The sequence below is a fragment of the Parastagonospora nodorum genome (genome assembly GCF_000146915.1).
Source record: "Parastagonospora nodorum SN15 chromosome Unknown scaffold_3, whole genome shotgun sequence".
Taxonomy (NCBI): domain Eukaryota; kingdom Fungi; phylum Ascomycota; class Dothideomycetes; order Pleosporales; family Phaeosphaeriaceae; genus Parastagonospora; species Parastagonospora nodorum.
Genome location: NW_001884551.1, coordinates 1590994 through 1602955, shown reverse-complemented (window position 1 = coordinate 1602955; position 11962 = coordinate 1590994). Strand labels below are relative to the sequence as shown.

At 53.9% G+C, this 11962-nt stretch overlaps 7 protein-coding genes across 7 annotated transcripts; 3 read left to right on the top strand and 4 right to left on the bottom strand.

Moving 5' to 3' along the window:
• Positions 1-44: 44 nt before the first annotated feature.
• SNOG_02554 (hypothetical protein) lies at positions 45-1236 on the top strand (the record flags this gene model as incomplete). Its single annotated transcript, XM_001793105.1, has 2 exons — positions 45-607; positions 664-1236. The coding sequence occupies 2 exons, from the start codon at positions 45-47 to the stop codon at positions 1094-1096; spliced, it is 996 nt and encodes a 331-aa protein (XP_001793157.1). The 3' UTR covers positions 1097-1236.
• Positions 1237-1308: 72 nt separating this feature from the next.
• Positions 1309-2916, bottom strand: SNOG_02553 (hypothetical protein; the record flags this gene model as incomplete). Its single annotated transcript, XM_001793104.1, has 3 exons — positions 1309-1742; positions 1916-2383; positions 2433-2916. 3 exons carry the CDS (start codon positions 2914-2916, stop codon positions 1309-1311), a joined length of 1386 nt encoding a protein of 461 aa, XP_001793156.1.
• Positions 2917-3259: 343 nt separating this feature from the next.
• On the bottom strand, positions 3260-3640 carry SNOG_02552 (hypothetical protein; the record flags this gene model as incomplete). The annotated part of the gene is made up of 2 exons (XM_001793103.1): positions 3260-3541; positions 3587-3640. The coding sequence occupies 2 exons, from the start codon at positions 3638-3640 to the stop codon at positions 3260-3262; spliced, it is 336 nt and encodes a 111-aa protein (XP_001793155.1).
• A 462-nt stretch (positions 3641-4102) lies between these two features.
• SNOG_20026 (hypothetical protein) lies at positions 4103-5198 on the bottom strand. The gene is made up of 6 exons (XM_001793102.1): positions 5121-5198; positions 4814-5069; positions 4598-4759; positions 4483-4544; positions 4280-4428; positions 4103-4191 (listed from the first exon to the last, which is right to left on the bottom strand). Exons 2-4 carry the CDS (start codon positions 4982-4984, stop codon positions 4494-4496), a joined length of 384 nt encoding a protein of 127 aa, XP_001793154.1. The 5' UTR covers positions 4985-5069; positions 5121-5198; the 3' UTR covers positions 4103-4191; positions 4280-4428; positions 4483-4493.
• A 795-nt stretch (positions 5199-5993) lies between these two features.
• SNOG_02551 (hypothetical protein) lies at positions 5994-7519 on the top strand (the record flags this gene model as incomplete). Its single annotated transcript, XM_001793101.1, has 2 exons — positions 5994-6515; positions 6584-7519. 2 exons carry the CDS (start codon positions 5994-5996, stop codon positions 7517-7519), a joined length of 1458 nt encoding a protein of 485 aa, XP_001793153.1.
• Positions 7520-7842: 323 nt separating this feature from the next.
• Positions 7843-8283, bottom strand: SNOG_02550 (hypothetical protein; the record flags this gene model as incomplete). Its single annotated transcript, XM_001793100.1, has 2 exons — positions 7843-7972; positions 8198-8283. The coding sequence occupies 2 exons, from the start codon at positions 8281-8283 to the stop codon at positions 7843-7845; spliced, it is 216 nt and encodes a 71-aa protein (XP_001793152.1).
• An 855-nt stretch (positions 8284-9138) lies between these two features.
• SNOG_02549 (hypothetical protein) lies at positions 9139-9873 on the top strand (the record flags this gene model as incomplete). The annotated part of the gene is made up of 1 exon (XM_001793099.1): positions 9139-9873. One exon carries the CDS (start codon positions 9139-9141, stop codon positions 9871-9873), a length of 735 nt encoding a protein of 244 aa, XP_001793151.1.
• Between the last annotated feature and the right edge of the window lie 2089 nt (positions 9874-11962).

Genomic DNA, 11962 nt, shown 5'->3' with positions numbered 1-11962 from the left:
GCGCCTGCCGGCACGCTGGTCCTGTAGAAACTGCTAATCCGGCCATGCCCGTGGTAGAATCCGATGAGAAGGTCGACGACACAGCCAAGGATCTGAGCAGTCTCGGTCTCAGCGACAAGGAGACAGCCAGAGGAGAAGAAAAAGAGGAGAAAGGGACTGTTGCAGCCCCATCAGCACCCACAGTGGATACCGTCCAGCCCACGACAGGACCCTCCTGGCCCGCAACAGCACCCGATCATCCGCTCTCCAAATTCTACGATATCTTCGAGGACGTTATCAAGAGCGCCGAGCACAACGAGGTCTACGGCATCCTCCTGACCAAAGAAAATCCCTTCCAGACGAAACTTATACTGCAAAAGTTCCTGCGCGCCAATCAGAATGACTTGGATAAGGCCAAACAGCAATTACTGGAGACGCTCAAGTGGAGGAAGGAGTTTGATCCTGTGAAGGCGACGGGCGAGAAGTTTGACAAGACGAGGTTTGGGGGCCTAGGATACGTTTTGGAGGTCCAAGGTGTCCCGGAGAGTAAGAATGAAAAGGATGTTGTCACGTTCAACATCTATGGTGCTGTCAAAGACAAGAAAGCTACATTTGGGGATCTCGAAGGGTGAGTTTCTTGGGGCGTAGATTGTGTTGGGGCATTCTCCTAATGCGTCTTGACAGTTTCCTGCGCTGGCGCGTCGGGCTCATGGAAAAGTCGGTCCAGAAGCTCAACCTCGCATCTGCCACAACCCCCGTCCCAAACTACGGCGAGGGACCCGACCCGTACCAGGGCTTCCAGATCCATGATTATCTCCAAGTATCCTTCCTCCGGCAAGATCCCGCCGTCAAGGCCGCAACCTCCAAGACTATTGAAGTTCTTGGCAGATACTACCCCGAGACGCTGTCGCGCAAGTTCTTCGTCAACGTGCCGGTCATCATGGGCTGGATGTACACGGCTGCGAAGCTGATTGTGGCAAAGGAGACGGCGAAGAAGTTCGCTGTGTTAAGCTATGGAAATCAACTGGCGGGAGAGCTTGGGGTGGACATTCCAGCAGTCTATGGCGGTACCAAGGAGGACTTGGAAAGTGTGGCCGAGGGCATGAGCCTTGAGTGAGAGGTCATGGAATGTGTGTGAGCTTCTAATATGGAATGCACTTGTTGGATTCATTATTCTTAATGTGTAATAATTCGATGCGATATCTGCACGATTCATAGCTTCGTCATACCCGTTGGCTACATTGCCCAGAAGAATTGAAAAAGAAGTGTGGAATAGTTACTATGCATGGTACAATCCCAAACCGTTGAACGCATATCGAGACCAGTGACTTAGTCACTTGCTTGTCTTTCGTCTTCGGGTGGTACGGTTGCGCGATCGACCCACCCTTCTCCCCTGAGTACACCCAGACCCTTCCGCGCAACACCGCTGTTGACGCTCTGAGGCGAAATCTCATACAGAGCATTGACTGTGGCCAAACTCAAAACAAACAAGAGCACATCACCGTTCTTGATGCCTCTCCACCAACCTTTCTTGACACCGACCTTCCACAGCGAGTCGATCGACATGCGGGCTGTGTATAGGAAATTTGCACGTCCTTTCTTGCGCTCGAGGAATCCCCATAAGCCACCAAGGAAGCCTCCAAAGAACCAGCGCTGTGTAGGGAGCAAAGTACGTGGTAAGAAGTGCTGAAACAGGCACACTGAGCCCCAGCTGGTGCCGATGGCTCCGGAAATGAAGAGAGTCATGCGGAGAATGTTCTTGGCTAGATTGTTGATTGCCGAGATGGGCGATTTGAGGAAAGTGCGGTAGCGCGCCAGACTCATGGCGGTGAAATACACAGTGAACAGACGAGCGGACCTTGGGAAAGGCCTGGATCCAGTATTGGTACATAGGTTGCGCAAGCATGACGGATCCTGTGGGTGGAGAAGTGCGCACGACCAGAGACTTGATGGCTGGATTGTGCAGGCGAAGATATGGCGGACATGGACGCCAGACTCGTGGGAAGGGTCTCGTGTGTAGGGAACAGGATGGGCGAGACGAAGGGTGGCCAGCGCTGCCTCGAGATGGCTGCCAGGTTGTCGGCGATGTCGGTTGCAGTGGGCCAAGGCAGGTGGGCAGGGTAGTGGGCCGGACGTTTGCGTATGTACTCGGGGGAATTGTTCAGAATCAGCTTACCGTACGCTGCAGGGAAGCAGTCGCGGTCGAAGACGAAAGCGTGGAGGAGCTGGCCACATGCGACGGGCATAATGAGCCACGAGCCGAACCACGAGGGCGTGTTTCTGGAGTAGCCCAGCTCTTCGAGGTGGTTGTAGCCGAATTCGAGGGCGCGGGTGAAGACATAGATGGCGACGGAGATGCGCAGCTGGTCGCCAGGGCAGACTGCGAGGAAGAGGCCGGCGAGCACTGGAGCCGATGGCGGGCGCAAGCTTGGAGGTGAGGGGGCGGGCCACACGTGGATTGCGGCGGCGGAAGGACTTTGCGTCGGGGGAGAGCAGGCTTTGGCGGAGGCGGACGAAGAAGCGGCGGAGGAGGCGGTGGAAGAGCAAGATGAGGGCCAGCGAGCTGCTCAGGCGCACGTTGGGCGACTTCCAGACGGGCGTGCGCGGCGAGGGGGCATGTGTCGCGGTCCCCCGGCGCAGCAGCTTGGTGTTGACCAGCTCCCACGCCTTCAGGCCGGAGAGGGTGGCCACGGCCAGCCGCAGAGACGCGCGGATGGCGGCAACACTGTAGTCGTCGGGGCCCTGGGAGATGGCGTCGAACTTGTTCGGGTGCGGCGTGCGTTTGCGGACGGCGGGCGCGTGCGACAGCAGATACTGGTGCAGCAGCTCATACTCCTTTGCGCTGATGGTGTAGCGAAGCGCATTGCGCAGCACGGGATCAATCGTCTGTGTCTGCGTCTGCGCCTTGTCCGGCGATGGAGACGACGACGACGACATGTTGGCGTGTTTGCGTCGATTCGGCGGCAGCGGCGGCGGCAACGGCGTCGTCGTAGTCGTTGACCATGTTGTTGTTGTTGTGCTTACGTGCAATCTGGGGAAGCTAGCATCATGCCTCCTCGGGCTGCATTGAGATGCTGCATGTGCCGAGGTATTGCTACGTCAACACCCCCGCCGCAGCCTTCACATGTTGCTGCGAGCCCTTCGACATCAGACATCCAAGATTATACAACACCATGAACACACGGAGAAAGTCGTGTGTACAAACACCACATGGACATTCCACCAGTCTAATTATTGAACGTATCCCAATACCAGCCTATGCCTAGCTGCCTGCAACTATTCACACCCCGACACGAGCACTCATACGCGTCGTGGGCGAGTCCTCAAGTGCGTCCATGGGAAGCAGAGTTGTCACCTCTTCATCAGACAGCCGAGCACTCATCGGCTCGAGCAGTGGACTGGCCGAGCGAGACATGTCGAACTGTCCGACGCTCAACTTCAGCGCAGTCCGACGTGTCGTCGAGAGAGGCGAGTTTCCTCCATCGACAACTGAATCACGCTTGCAGGGCAGCTTCTGTCTGAAGCCAAGCTCATTTCCCACTCGCTCTATGCTTTTGAAGTACTGCGACGTGTTAGATGGCTATCGCTGGAAGACATCGACTCTTACTTTGACAGTCTTGACCTGTAGCTCTAGCGTGGCATCCTCGTCGACGACAATCATTGGATGTGCATGTAATTGTAGGCTAGACAGTGTCCACATGCGGGTTTACACCGGCCTTTCGATGCATCTCTGCAAGGTCTAAAGCTTTGTGTGCTCCGTGGATAATGATGACCACCTTCCGGCGCTTGTCGCATCGTCAGCCACCGCTACGACTTGGAAGCGCTCTCTACTTACGTCCAATACTGTTTGCACACCAACAGTAAGCGCCATTTTGGGCACTGATCCAAGTCATTGTCAAAGAACCTCGAGTTGGCCCAGTATTGTGTCGTATGCAAGGGTCTTCACACGGGTGCGAGACTTGAGGCTGGAACCCTGGTTCATTGAAGGCAATGTGCCCGTCCGGCCCAATACCACCCAGAAAAAGCTCGATACCACCGACTTGCTGAATCTTTCTTTCGTACTGCTGGCATTCTGCCTCAAGATCGGCTGCATTTCCATCGAGAATATGGATGTTTGCCGGGTTCACGTCGACCATGAGAAGAAGAAAATGCTTGTACATGAAACTGTGGTAGCTTTCTGGATGGTCCCGCGAGGATGCCAACGTATTCGTCCTAATCAGTCAGCCTGATTCGGGGCAATGGTTGTTGTGTTACGTCCCAAGCCAAGGGTGTAACAGACCCGCAGGACAACATGTCATACCATATTGAAGGTGACCACATTACGAAATGAAATTTCACCAGCTTTGTGGCGCCAAACGAGGTTTTGGTAAATCAAGACTGGGCTGCTTCCAGTTGGCAAACCCAACACGAATGGCCTGTCAGCAGTAGGATTGAATCCTTTGATGCGTTCTGTGGATGGTCATCAGCTGCTGTCGAGGCTGCGTAAGGGAGAAGAGCATGCACCAATGATATAGTCAGCAATGTACTCGGATGCAGCTTGAGCGTCGTCTCGAATGATTAGCCGCCTATAAGCGGTAAGCGTCCTGCTGTAATCTGAAGGGGCAGTGCATGTGCATACATGATGAAGTTTCGTGTGATATGATCGGGCGTGTCTGGGCTGGGCGAAGATTGAAAATTCGGGATTCACAGCGTCTGCCTGCAAACTAAATGAACTTGACAGAGTATGCAGATGAAGAATCCACGTCACAGTTGGAGAGCCAACATGATGCAACAAAAGTCCCGTCGTTGGTCAATGACACGTTCTTTGTCAAAACGTAACAGCGGGCAGATTTACCGAATGCGAACATGATTCTCCAGAGCTTCTGCTTCCTTCCAACGCTGATGTTCCGCTCGTAAAAGTCACCCGGACTGTGCGACGCTGCAGTGAAAGGCCAGGTGAACGTGGTAGTACAACGCGCCTATCTGTACAGACTGAGTGGCATGCTGACCCCTGGCTCCATGCCATGCTACGCAAAGCAGCATCTGTTATCGAAAGATTGAATGACACGCAACGAGGGTGCCATGAGGCTCACTCTGCCTCGGGGAGTTGGCCGTGACAGGAAATGAGCATCTGGCGGCACAGCACGAAACTGGAGACTCACGATAAGGCATGCAGTATGGCCGAGACGATGAGGAGGTGAGGTTACATCTTCTCCAAGGGCGGGCTGTGGCGAACGGAGAGCGTTGGTGATGGTGGCTGCGACGGCTTGCTTCTAGTGTGCCCTTGTGGGCCGGGGCGTCGAGTCATCGGCCAACGGCTACAGATAAAGGCCCTCCACAAGTCCCGCTACGGGCGTCGACTTGGGTTCCGAACCCTGCTAGAAAACGCCTCCCGTGGAGCTGGTGCTGCACCGCTGGCTGCCACCAACACGATAACCGGTCGGGGGTGTTAGTCGGGGGTGTTAGTCGTGGTGTTACAAGCTGGGGTCGCCAATACCGGTGCGTGCTTGCTGGCAAGGGTCGTCTGCAGCACCAGCAAATCCCCGACAAGCCATGACCTTGAGGCGTGAATTCTATTATCTTTCCCTCGCAGTTGGCCAGATGTGGGCAGGACCGTGGGTGTGTCGCGTGCGTCTTGGTTCCATGGCTCGTTTACTGGATACGGGCAGGACTGTAAAGGGACCGTGAGCGAGCCTTGGACCCTAGCTGACAGGTGCTTAAAGAAGCTCCCCCTCACTTTTTCGACCGTGTCAATCCGCACTTAAATATAGCTTCGAGTATCGCACGTTCCCGAGGTTTGAGCGAGTCGCGTCTTTCAGCATATCTTATTCCCCCTGGTCGCATCGTTGTTGTTGGTTTCTCCAGCCTCGTCGGCTGCCCCACCACATCATCCTCACGACTCCGGCAGGCTTTAGCAACTCGTCGGGCACCCGCGCCGACAACGTCACTCGCTACCAACATGGCCACGCTTTCAGACCACGACGAAAAGAGCCCACTCCCAGCTCACCCATGCAACAAGCTCTACCGACCATTCCATGGCGGACAGCACCACTCTCGAACTCCCCAACAACTGGAAGTACAAGCGATTTACCATCTTGGGCTACAAGCTTCCGTGGTTTGCATCGCCGCCGGTGCAGCTCATCATTGTGTCTTTTGTCTGCTTCATGTGCCCGGGCATGTTCAACGCGCTCAACGGCATGGGCGGGGGCGGTCAGCTCGATCCAACTGCGAACAACAAGGCCAACACAGCTTTGTATTCAACCTTTGCCGTCGTTGGCTTTTTCGCAGGCACCTTCACTAACAAGCTGGGCATCCGCACTGCTCTGTCATTCGGAGGCATTGGCTATTCTGTCTATGTGGCATCCTATCTTTCGTACAACCATACAAAGAACCTAGGCTTCACCACATTTGCGGGTGCGTTGCTCGGTGTGTGTGCTGGTCTGCTATGGTGTGCGCAGGGCGCTATCATGATGTCCTACCCGCCCGAGGCCTCCAAGGGTCGTTACATCTCCTGGTTCTGGATGATTTTCAATTTGGGCGCCGTTATTGGTAGTCTGGTACGTCATGCTATGCTTTGCATTGCGTATTGCAACATAACCCGCTCGACTCTTGCTAATTTCGCCAGATTCCCCTGGGTCAGAACATGAATACCAAAGTCGCGTCGTCTGTCAATGACGGCACGTATATTGGTTTCCTGATCTTGACCATCCTTGGTGCTGCCCTGGCCTGGACCCTAGTCGATGCCAGGGATGTTATCCGAGCGGACGGATCCAAGGTCATCGTTATGAAGCACCCCTCGTGGAAGTCTGAGATTGTAGGGTTGTGGCAAACATTCTTCACCGACGCTTACATCATCCTCTTGTTCCCAATGTTCCTTGCCTCCAACTGGTTTTACGCGTACCACTTCACCGAGATCAACAACGCCTACTTCAACACACGGACACGCGCGCTGAACGGAGTTGTCTACTACATCATGCAAATCATCGGTGCCTACGTCTTCGGTTTCGCGCTCGACTTCAAGGGTGTACGCCGAACGACCCGTGCCAAAGCTGCGTGGGCATCGCTTTTTACCCTCATCATGATCATCTGGGGCTTTGGGTACATGTTCCAGAAGACATATGATCGCAAGTGGGCCGAGGACGCCAAGGCCAACGATACACAACACGATTGGACAGACGCGGGCTATGCTGGACCTTTTGTGCTTTACATGTTCTATGGCTTCTCCGATGCCGCATGGCAAACATGCGTCTACTGGTTCATGGGTGCTTTGACCAACAACGGTCGTAAGCTCGCCAATTTTGCAGGATTCTACAAGGGTATCCAGTCCGCTGGTGGTGCCATCACCTGGCGCCTGGACGACATGAAAATACCCTTCATGTCAATGTTTGCCTCGAATTGGGGCCTTCTAGCTGGCAGTCTCCTCATCGCACTTCCTGTTATCCTTTGGAAGGTAGAAGACACTGTTTCTTTGGAGAAAGATGTGGAGTTCACAGACGATACCGTCGCGGAAGTCGCTCCAAAGCATGTGACTACAGCGCCGGGCGAACATATCAAGGTCTGATTAATGCCTTGACTTAATGACCATGTAATGATTCTATTCTTGCGGTATTTGGGGCGGAGTTCATCGTTGTGTGTATTGGAGCTCATGATACCTTTTCCTAGTCTGATGGCCTTGGTTTTTTGTACATTTCTTCGCAGTCACGAAGCCTGGGGTTACACGCGCGCACTCTGGTGAACAGTGACGGGTCTCTGCCAGATAATGCACATCTCAAACATTAGCTGCACAATTGAGTGATCCTCTTTGTTATGACGCAATTGCGATAGTACAGTCGCAGAAGGTGACACAGAGGAAACCTTGTTTCATGTCCCTCGCGTGGAACGCGATCATTCATTCCGTACATCGGGCTGTTTGCCAGTGAGACTTGAGGGTCTTCCTGATACAGCCGGCGAAGGACGCCTGAAGTGACTACCTATCTGCGAGCAGGATGGCGGCAATGGCGATGTGTTGGTTGAACTAGGGCGGGTCTGCTTATGGCCGCATCTAGACTATTTCCGTGCACCACGGCGGCCACTCCCGGGCTTGCGCTATCTAGAAGCCATTGTTACTCGGGAGTGATCTGACAACAGCCGGCTCGTTCTGACCACACGAGATGGAGCACGATGTCTATGCTGCTTTCCAGTCCGCCTTGCATCCGCGACAGGCGTCCTCCCTGGCCCACGAGGCGTCCTGGGTGGTTACGCTCGCGCGGGGTACGTGTACCACCAGCCCTCGATCTTGATAGCTGTCCATCCGGCGGCGCCAGGGAGCTGCTTGGTGTAGGCCATATTTGCTACCATACATGGCCCCTCGCCCAGTGCTGAGATGAGGATTGAAAGAAGCGCACATGACCATCGCTGATAGGCAGGATACCTGCGCTTGGCGCAGCAGTGCATCGGAACCGCACGTGCCCTTCCCGCACGCATCTGCGCGGTTCCAACGTTGCGATGGTGGCTCTCTAATTATGGTTGCACCCTCGATACACCGTCGCCGATACAGGGTTCGATGATCGCCACTGCCGCATAATGCCTGCAAATTGGTTGAATCACGTCCGCGGCAAACTCCACCACTCGACTCCTATCACGCCTGCTTGGGGCTAGGGCTTGGGTCCCGATACAGCCTAGCTGACCATGCCGACGTAACGGTAGCATGGCCGTCGAGAAACAACCCCAAAAGACCCCACCAGCACTCGCCATGACGCCCTGCGCTCGCCAGTCTCCTATCGCAGCGTACCTCGCGCAAGTGACACGTTGGCTCTGCCTACGGCCACACGCGTGCTCCGCTGGGTTTTTTTCTGCCGCCTTTCCTCGTTGATCCCCGCAGTCGCCCTTGCTGCCCTGTCTGCCGTGCCTCATCGCCCGGCCACTGCACGCCAGACGCCGGAGCATTTCCTGCTACGTCTTCTAGCGGATACAACCTCTTCCAATGTTTTGACAAGCCGTACCACCATGCTTAAGAGCCGTTTGCGACATCGATTTGCTAATGCCTACGGCGCGCCTGAAGTCTACGTGCATTGCAATCCTCAACCCTGGAACTTGTCGTTGGCCCCTCCACGTCAGATATAACACCTGCAAACGACTTGCATTCTAAGACCTGCCCTCGTTGTCACCCATTCACACGCATACCTGTGTGTCCCTCCATCCATGCCCTCCCTGCTGCTGAAACGCTTCAAAAGACGCCGCGTCACCATCATCTCGGAACCTGACCACCATCGTGACTCTGGTCCTCCGGAGTCCGCCAACACGCACCGCTGCTGGTACAAAGGGCCCATGTTCGACTTCTGGCAGGGCCTGCTCGCGGCTCTGGAGCGCATCGCCATGTTACCATCTCTGCTTCACGCCGTGCTCCCAACCATGTCTTCGCGGAGACGTGTGCGAGATGCACTTCGAACATATGACCGCACCTTGGACGACCTCTTGCGCGAAATTCAGCGACTGCTGGAAGCCCCGCTCGAGCCCGCAAAGCTGCTGAAAATGTCGACCGAACTACAGGAGCAGTTTGCCCCGAAACTTCAGGCTAGTGACATTTGCATGTTGCCCTCTTACAACCACAAGCTACCAACTGGCCTTGAAACTGGAACTTACCTCGCACTTGACGTTGGCGGCTCGACATTCCGCATTGCACTAGTGGAACTGAACGGGAAGTCGGTCGACGCCAAGCACATGCGCATCGTTACCATGATGACTTTCAAGATCGACGAGAAAGTGCGGCAACGGAGCGGCACCCAATTCTTTGACTGGATGGCCGATAAGATTCAACAAGCCCTCGCCGATCCTCAATTGCAGAGCGTGGCTAGCACTAAGAGCTTTCCCATGGGCTTAGCATGGTCCTTTCCTGTCCAGTATGTGCCCATTGTCGTGGCCAAGGCATGTTCGTAGCTAATATATATCGCTAGGCAAACCTCAACTCGTAGCGCGAACCTGCTGGATATGGGCAAGGGTTTCCGTGCAACTGAAGGTCTTCTCGGCCAGGACCTGAGCGAGTTAATCATGACTCCGTGCAGAAAGAGAGTAAGACTCGCTTGTAACGCTTCGAGCTTGACGGATGCTAATTCCTTGGCCAGAACTTACCCGTTCACATGGACTCCATCGTCAATGATTCCTCGGCAACATTGCTATCACGTGCCTATGAGGACCCGTCGACACGTTTCGCCGTCATCCTGGGCACTGGGTTCAACATTTCTGTGCATCTACCTGTTTCGTCACTTGCATCTACCAAATACAAAGGCTATCCACAAACGTGGCTGGATGAGGCCACTCATGTACTTGTTAACACCGAATGCAGCATGTTCGGAAAGAACGTGTTTCCCACCACGAGGTGGGATGACCAATTGAACGACACCCACGTACGCCCGGACTTTCAACCTTTTGAGCACATGATCAGCGGTCGCTATCTTGGGGAAATTGTTCGATTAATTATTGTGGAAGCCGTGCGAACGGCAGGTCTGTTCAGTGGCGAGATGCCAGAGAACCTATCGGAGCCCTATTCCCTAGATACTGGAACGATTGCGGCAATGGAGATGGATCATTCGAAGCATTACACAAACGCGACGGCACTCTTCCAACAAAGGCATCACCTCAGCAAACCACCTACTTATAACGATATCCACTTCATTCGCCAGGTCTCCCAGCTCGTCTCACACCGTGCAGCGGCTTTTCTTGCCACTGGTATTCACGCATTATGGGCACTGCGGACACAATCCGAAGGTTTGGCACTTGAAGCTGCTGGTCACATGAGCATTGGCTGTAACGGTTCAGTCATTGAAAAATATCCTTTCTTCAAAGAACTCTGTCAGTCGCATTTAGACGAATTGACAACCGGATCCGGGGCAGCACCAAAGTCGATATCACTCGAAATCGCACTAGAGTCAGCTATATTTGGCGCAGCAGTCGCCGTGTGCTGTCTCGAAAAACAATAGATAACCACCCCTGGCGCTCGCTCGTTCATCTACGGCATCTTCACAAGCGATTTCTTTTTTGCTCCAACAACTCTTCGCGTATTCTGTATATATCCACGAACTTACGTTGGCATTGAGCATTCTCTTTTCGCATTCACAGCCCGCTTGGACTAGAACATCACGAACTTTTGCATATTGACATGGGCGTTCGAGCAAGCTTTGATCGTCTACGGACGATTGGCAAGGATTTACGAGCACGAAAATGATCAAATTCTATGCAATACTATAACTTGTTCATCTTTTTACAGCGACTGCTTGTCTTAACTTCAACTCAGCTTTCAGAGCAAGGTGGCATATGGGCTGCAAGAACGAGCATCAACAGTTCGGCTGTTATGAAGCAATGCACACAGCAAGAATTCAGACTTGAGTGGGATTCCGATTGTGCCCACATAATGGCATTGTAGCATCAGGACCAGGACAGGTCTAGGCCGCCCGCACCAAATGCCTAGGTAGTTATGCTTAGTGATGAGTGTGCATGCTTACAATATAATGTGGGAACAAAGTAATGTGACTTTTGAGACACAGCTGGTACCCTGGCAGGGCCACCAGGTCAATTGAGCTTCGCACGTTGATACAGTTGCAGCGCCCCGTAACCTAGACACCAAGGGCATGTTTGCTATGGACAATCGGCTTACACGCATGACTGGAATGCAATATGGAGCGGAGCAAAGGCCTTGAATGGGAAGGTGCGCTTCTTATGATTTCGATTCCGCCTAGATATCTCGGATTTTAGCTGGGTGTTGCGGTGCAACTACGCCATCTGCAAATTACGCCTTCCTCACGAGGCCCCAGGCCGGCTAAGACTCCGGTGGATTCTCGGTAGCGAAGTCTTCGAACTTGTATCCACAACCACGTGGATCCGTGTCGACCCACCTCACCGACTAGGCAACGGTAACTGGTAGTGCACGCTCATAGCTCATTTGATCAAGTCTCGGGTAGCAGAAGATAACGATGGCGCTTAGAGATTTATCGCTCTGAAAACATTTCGTGTTCTCTTGGCCCACTCGGGT